The sequence below is a fragment of the Callorhinchus milii genome, unplaced genomic scaffold, assembly GCF_018977255.1.
Source record: "Callorhinchus milii isolate IMCB2004 unplaced genomic scaffold, IMCB_Cmil_1.0 Scaffold22, whole genome shotgun sequence".
Lineage (NCBI taxonomy): Eukaryota > Metazoa > Chordata > Chondrichthyes > Chimaeriformes > Callorhinchidae > Callorhinchus > Callorhinchus milii.
This window is the reverse complement of record NW_024704763.1, coordinates 10273880-10281833: the sequence shown is the minus strand read 5'-3', so window position 1 is coordinate 10281833 and position 7954 is coordinate 10273880. Positions and strand designations below refer to the sequence as shown.

The following is a 7954-nucleotide window of genomic DNA, read 5'->3' as shown; positions in this document are numbered from 1 at the left end:
CTCGCACTCTGTCGTGTGCCCTCTCTCTCTCTCTCGCACTCTGTCGTGTGCCCTCTCTCTCTCTCTCGCACTCTGTCGTGTGCCCTCTCTCTCTCGCGCGCACAATCTCACACACACACTCTCGCTCCGTCTCTCCAGTGCACTCTCTCTCCCACTTTGCTTTCACGCACATTCTCTCTTGCACTCTCTCGTGTGGTCTCTCACTTGTGTGCACTCTCTCTCTCGCGCACTCTCTCACTCTCTCTCTCGCACACGCAACTCTCGCGACGTCTCTGGAACACGCGCTCATACATTCGCGCACTCTTTTTCTCGCACTCTCGCGCACACATTGGGGAGTCTCTCCCACACACTCTCTCTCACACTCTCGCGCTCACTCTCACACTCTCTCACACATACTCTTGCGCAGTGTCTCTCGTGTGCATTCTCTCACTCTCGCGCACACTTTCTTGGATGCCCTCACTCTCGTGCGCACTCTCTCTCTCACAATCTCTTTCGGGCACATTCTCCTGCACACTCCGAGTACGTCTCTCCGGTGTGCGCACTGTTGCTCGCATACACTCTCGCGCGCACTCTCTCACTCGCACTCTCTCACTCGCACTCTCGCACACACACTCTTTCTCACGCACTCTCTCATGAAAATCTCACACACATACTCTCTTTCTCGCGCACTTCTCACACGCACTATCTCTCACATTCCCTGTGTTTCACTCGCACTCTCTTGTGCGCACTCTCGCGCAGTCTCTCTATCTTGTGCACACAATCTCTCGCGCGTACATTCTCGCACAGTCTCTCTCTAACTCACTCTCACTCGTACTCGTTCTCTCTCACACTCGCATACACTCGCGCAGTCTCTCTCTTTGCATCATCACTCCCACCCTCTCCCGACCACATCACTCCCACCCTCGCCCGACCCCATCACTCCCACCCTCTCCCGACCCCATCACTCCCACCCTCGCCCGACCCCATCACCCCCACCCTCTCCGACCCATCACTCCGACTCCATCCACTCCCACCCTCTCCCGACCCCATCACTCCCACCCTCTCCCGACCCCATCACTCCCACCCTCTCCCGACCCCATCACTCCCACCCTCCCGACCCCATCACTCCACCCTCGCCCGACCCATCACTCCCACCCTCGCCCGACCCCATCACTCCCACCCTCTCCCGACCCCATCATCCACCCTCCCACCCATCACTCCCACCCTCGCCCGACCCCATCACTCCCACCCTCGCCCGACCCCATCCCCCACCCTCGCCCGACCCCATCACCCCCACCCTCGCCCGACCCATCACCCCCACCCTCGCCCGACCCCATCACCCCACCCTCGCCCGACCCCATCACTCCCCCCCTCTCCCGACCCATCACTCCCACCCTCGCCCGACCCCATCACTCCCACCCTCTCCCGACCCCATCACCTCCACCCCTCCCGACCCCATCACCCCACCCTCGCCCGACCCCATCACTCCCACCCTCGCCCGACCCAATCACTTCCACCCTCGCCCGACCCCATCACTCCCCCCCCTCGCCCGACCCCATCACTCCCACCCTCTCCCGACCCCATCACTCCCACCCTCGCCCGACCCCATCGCTCTCGCCCGACCCCATCACTCCCACCCTCGCGGACCCCATCACTCCCACCCTCTCCCGACCCCATCACTCCCACCCTCGCCCGACCCCATCACTCCCACACTCTCCCGACCCCATCACCCCACCCTCGCCCGACCCCATCACCCCCACCCTCGCACGACCCCATCACCCCCACCTCGCCCGACCCCATCACCCCCACCCTCGCCCGACCCCATCACTCCCACCCTCGCCCGACTCCATTACCCCACCCTCGCCCGACCCATCACCCCACCCTCGCCCGACCCCATCACTCCCACCCTCTCCCGACCCCATCACTCCCACCCTCGCCCGACCCCATCGCTCTCGCCCGACCCCATCACTCCCACCCTCGCCCGACCCCATCACTCCCACCCTCTCCCGACCCCATCACTCCCACCATCGCCCGACCCCATCACTCCCACCCTCTCCCGACCCCATCACCCCACCCTCGCCCGACCCCATCACCCCCACCCTCGCCCGACCCCATCACCCCCACCCTCGCCCGACCCCATCACCCTCGCCCGACCCCATCACTCCCACCCTCGCCCGACCCATCACTCCCACCTCTCCCGACCCCATCACTCCCACCCTCGCCCGACCCCATCACTCCCACCCTCTCCCGACCCCATCACCCCACCCTCGCCCGACCCCATCACCCCACCCTCGCCCGACCCCATCACCCCACCCTCGCCCGACCCCATCACCCCACCCTCGCCCGACCCCATCACTCCCCCCCTCTCCCGACCCCATCACTCCCACCCTCGCCCGACCCCATCACTCCCACCCTCTCCCGACCCCCACCCTCTCCCGACCCCATCACCGCCACCCTCGCCCGACCCCATCACTCCCACCCTCGCCCGACCCATCACTTCCACCCTCGCCCGACCCCATCACTCCCCCCCTCGCCCGACCCCATCACTCCCACCCTCGCCCGACCCCATCACTCCCACCCTCGCCCGACCCCATCGCTCTCGCCCGACCCCATCACTCCCACCCTCGCCTGACCCCATCACTCCCACCCTCTCCCGACCCCATCACTCCCCCCCTCTCCCGACCCCATCACTCCCACCCTCGCCGACCCCATCACTCCCACCCTCTCCTGACCCCATCACCCCCACCCTCCCCGACCCCATCAACCCCACCCTCGCCCGACCCCATCAACCCCACCCTCTCCCGACCCCATCACTCCCCCCCTCTCCCGACCACATCACTCCCACCCTCACACGACCCCATCACTCCCACCCTCTCCGGACCCCATCACTCCCACCCTCTCCGGACCCCATCACTCCCACCCTCGCCCGACCCCATCACTCCCACCCTCGCCCGACCCCATCACTCCCACCCTCGCCCGACCCCATCACTCCACCCTCGCCCGACCCCATCACTCCACCCTTCCCTACCCCATCACTCCCACCCTCGCCCGACCCCATCACTCCCACCCTCTCCCGACCCCATCACTCCCACCCTCGCCCAACCCCATCACCCCCAACCCCTCGCCCGACCCCATCACCCCCACACTCACCCGACCCCATCACTCCCACCCTCGCCCAACCCCATCACCCCCACCCTCGCCCAACCCATCACCCCCACCCTCGCCCGACCCCATCACCCCCACCCTCGCCCGACCCCATCACCCCCACCCTCGCCCAACCCCATCACTCCCACCCTCGCCCGACCCCATCACCCCCACCCTCGCCCGACCCCACCGGCTCCCCATCCCTCAGAGGATTGAGTTAAAGATCCTCGTCCTCACCTTTAAGGCCATCCATGGCTTTCCCCCTCCCACCTCTCTGACCTGCTGACTCCTTACCAACCTGCCCACTCTCTCAGTTCAGCGGTCTCCGGCTGCTCCATGTCTCCCGCCCGCCCCACCCTACCATCGGTGGCCGGACTTTCAGCCTCTCTGCCCCCACACTCTGGAACTCCATCCCACGGTCCCTTGGCCTCACTTCCTCCCTCACCTCCTTCAAGGCCGGTCTCAAGACCCTTCTCTTCGGCCGTGCCTTTGGTCTCCCTCCCACCTCTCTGCCTTCCCTCACCCCTACACCACCCCCTCACCCCTACACCACCCCCTCACCCCTACCCCACACCCTCACCCCTACCCCACCCCCTCACCTATCCCACCCCCTCACGCCTACCCCACCCCTCCCCCATCCTCAGACCCCGACCCCTGACTGCTTTGGGACGTCCTCCTGACGTGAAAGGTGCTCTATAGATGTCATTTTGTTGTTGTTGTTGTTGACATCCTTCCTAAAGTGTGGGGCCCAGAAGTGAGCACAGTCTCGAGCTGAGGCCTAACCGGTGTTTATAAAGGTTCATCATAACTTCCTGACTTGTGTATTCTATGCCCCTATTTATAAAGCCCAGTATCCCGGATGCTTTATTAACAGCTCTTATCAGCCTGTCCGGCCACCATCAAAGATTTACTATATATGACCCCCAGGTCTCTCTGTTCCTTTAAGATTGTCCCATCAGCTTATATCGCCTCTCCTCATTCTTCCTCCAAAAATGCATCACTTCTCATGCATTTCTCCACATGAACCTTCATCTGCCCCGTGTCTGCCCATGTTACCAGTCTGTCTGTGTCCATTTGCCGTCTGTTACTATCCTCCTCACTGTTTACTACTTTTCCAGCTTAGCATCATCTGCAAACTTGGAAATTGGAGTCAGCAGGACAAACCTTGGGCAAGTTTCCTTACTCCATATGCCTGATATTAATCCCTCAAGAAAAATAAATAAATTGGTTGCTTCAATCCACAACTGTTTGTGGGACATTTCTGTTTGCAATTGGCTGCCGCATTTTGCCCACAAATATGCAGTCAATTCACTTCTGTGAAGCGCTTTGAGACGTTTAGAAGAAGTGATAAGACGCTATGTCAAATGTAAGGATTATTATTAAATTGTACTCCCTATACCCAAGTCCAGGTTACGTGTACAGATCACAAACAGCAGTTCTCCCAGGACTGACCCCGGGGGACACCACTTCCCTCCAATAAGAAAAACAACCGTTCACCACCACTCTCTGCTTCCTGTCTCCCAGATAGTTCTGTATCCGCTGCCACTGTCCCTTTAATCCTGTGGGCTTCTGTTTTGCGAACAAGTCTCTTATGTGGCACTTTATCAAACGCTTTTTAAAAATTCATATAAACTAAATCCACTGCACTGCCTTCATCCACTCTCTCCGTTACCTCATCAAAAAAACTCTTATCAGGTTTGTTATACATGATTTGCCTTTTAACAAACCCGTGTTGATTGTCCTTTATTAACCCATATTTTTCTAAGTGAAAATTTATTTTGTACCGTATTATAGTCTCTGGAAGTTTCCCCACTGACTGGCCTGTAGTTCCCAGGTTTATCCCTCTGCCCCTTTTTGTACAGGGAGTAACATTTGCAACCCTCCAGTCCTCTGGCACCACCCGGTGTCCAAAGAGGATGAAAGATTATGGCCAGAGCCTCCGTTATTTCCACCCTTACTTCCCTCAGTAAGCTTGGATGATCTTGTCTACCTTGAGCACCGACAACCTTTTTAGTACCTCCCCTCGGTTTACTCTTATCTTATCCAATTTCTCTACCCTCTCCTCCGATACTGTGGCATTGGCTCCATCCTCTTCTTTTGTGAAAACAGATGCAAAGTCATCATTCAGTACGTGAGCCCTCTGCCTCCATAAGACGATTTCCTCTTTGGTCCCTAATCAGCCCCACTCTACCTTTGACTAACCTTTTATTCTTTATATGCTTATAGAATCCCTTTTATGTTACCCACTAATCTTCTCATACAATCTCTTTGCCCCTCTTATTTCCTTTTTCAGTTTTCCCCTGTACTTTCCATTTTCTATTTGATTATCTTCTGTATTTTAGACCCGACATTTATCATAAACCTCCTTTTTCTCTTTTATTTTAATCCTAATTTCCTTATTCACCCAGGGAGGTTTGGATGTCCTACCTTTCCTATTTGTGGGAATGTATTTGTTCTGTCCCCAAACTATTTTAAGGCTTCCCGTTGCTCGTTAGTTGTTTTACTTGCCAATCTTTCTTTCCAGTCCACCTTGGCTAGGACCCTTTTTAACTCCCTGAAATTAGCCTCTTCCAGTTGAGTATCTTCACCTTTGATTGTTCCTTATCCCTTTCCATATGTACTCTAAAGCTAATGAGGTTGTGATCACTGTTGTCCACATGTTCTCCTACTGAAACCTGCTCCACTTGCCTCACTTCATTCCCCAAAATGAGATCCAGCACTGCTTCCTTCCTCGTTGGGTTGGAAACATACTGATCCAGAAGGTTATCCTGCACACATTTCAGGAATCCTCCCCCCTCCTTGCCCTTTACACTGTTATTTTGCCAGTCTATGTTAGGATAACTGAAGTCCCCCATTATCACTACTCTGTTGGTTTTAATTCTTTCTGAAATCGGCTGCAGATTTGCTCATCTTGTTTCCAAAATGTAAGTAATACAAAATATGCTAGAACTGTCAGAATTTTTTCATTCTCCCTATCTCTCACTCAATCACACTTTCCCTTATTTTAAAAATTTCTCTGTTTCTCAGTGTGATTGTGCCTTCTGACATGTTTATTTGCAGTGTAAATGTACAATGACCTAATTTGGGACTTGGCCTTGTAACTCACAATAATGACTGACAAAGAATCGAATTGGGCAGCCTATCACATGACAGTTTTGATTATCCGAAGCATTTCTCTGAAATATACAAATAAAAACATTTCAATCCCTAGAAAATAGCCTATTTTGTAATTGAAAGTCTGACGCTGAGACATGGGTGTGGCAAATACTAGAATGGCAGGTCACAGTGTGAAAGGAAGCATTTTTCGTGTATTTGGATTTGTTTTGAACAATCTCTCAAACTTTCAATTAATAATCTATGAGCAATGTTTCTGAATATTTCCATGTTCTTAGTTCAGTTTATACAAAATATTCAGTATAAATATTGTCCAGGTGAAAATAACTCCTAGTTATCAGTCTATTAAGTAAATTAACTTTTTTCTTATTTCTAATTTGCAGATATTTGATACGACAGAAAACAAAATGGTATGGTTATGATTTTGCTGCAAACTTTTCACTTTCGAAATGGAGAAAAAAAATATTTGTTATATTCAGCCAATTACAGTACTTCACTGAGCTTCGGATGATGTAGCAAGCTCTTATGCTGTTTTTTTCCCAATCAAATGGAATTAATTTGAATGGAATTAGTTAAAATTAAGAAATTTAGTGCAACATTTTGACATTTTCCCTGTAAAATTCACTTTGAAATTTGTGTTGTAAAAGTATGATTGTTCAAAATCATATGTACAAAAAACATTGTACTGGGATGTATGCTTGCAATTGTGGTCACCTAAATCCCTACATAGTCTTGTGGGGGGGTTAAAACATGCCTCTTTTCTCTGCCCTTAATTTCTTGATTGGAGCAACATTAATGGAGCCTTATTGACATTGGGATTTTACAGTCAAACGTCGATATCTTAATCCTATCACATCATAAGATTTAATGTTTAACGGTCATTTTCCAAAAGTCTTGTTCAAATACTTAGATTTACTTTGCAGTCACGAAGATATGACTCTCGAACTACCATATTTTCACCTGAAGGTAAAGTTTGCAAAGTTACGTTTCAATAAAATAAAGGACTTGATTTGTTCTGTTTTGATTAAAGTGTATTGTACCTTATTTTGTTAATTCAAGTGCATATCTTAAAAATCTAGGTCGACTCTATCAGGTGGAATATGCAATGGAAGCAATTGGCCATGCTGGAACCTGCCTCGGGATTTTAGCAAACGATGGTGTTTTGTTGGCAGCAGAGAGACGAAACATACACAAACTGCTTGATGAAGTCTTCTTTTCTGAAAAAATATATAAGCTGAATGAGTAAGTCCTAGACTCAGATGTATTTACAATGTTATGAATTGTAAATTAATGCTAACCTTTTAGGAAAATTGTTACTACAACCTGATAACTTCTTCAATTGCTCATACAATAGAAGCATGTTAATCCAGACACATCGGGGAGGGCCGTTTTGTCCATCTTGAGAGGTGTTCGAGAGTAACTAAGATACCATTCCCGCCCAGCAGAATGGCTGGAGTCTACTGTCAATCAATATTAGACTCCTCCCATCTCAATCGCAAAGCCCCTCAGACCGCGCCACACAGAAGGCGACCAGCACGGCATTTTTCCCTGATTAACTGGATTTATGTCCAAATTAACCACCATATTTAAAATTGGTAAGAATATAAATGATTTGTTTTACCCGTCGGCCAGGGTTAACAGGGTTTATAATTCCACTATTAAACAATGCAAAACCCTTTTGTTTTTTCCCCACTGGTCCTACTCCACTAGTTTATAA

The 7954-nt window shown here is 52.0% G+C and overlaps 1 protein-coding gene across 1 annotated transcript in view; it reads left to right on the top strand.

The window, feature by feature from the left end:
- Positions 1 to 6620: 6620 nt before the first annotated feature.
- Positions 6621 to 7954, top strand: part of psma4 (proteasome 20S subunit alpha 4) — a gene marked incomplete at its 5' end in the record, with an annotated part of 32985 nt that continues 31651 nt past the window's right edge. Inside the window, 3 exon segments of the mRNA NM_001292354.1 lie at positions 6621 to 6647; positions 7161 to 7203; positions 7317 to 7479. Coding sequence (NP_001279283.1) covers positions 6645 to 6647; positions 7161 to 7203; positions 7317 to 7479 — 209 coding nt within the window.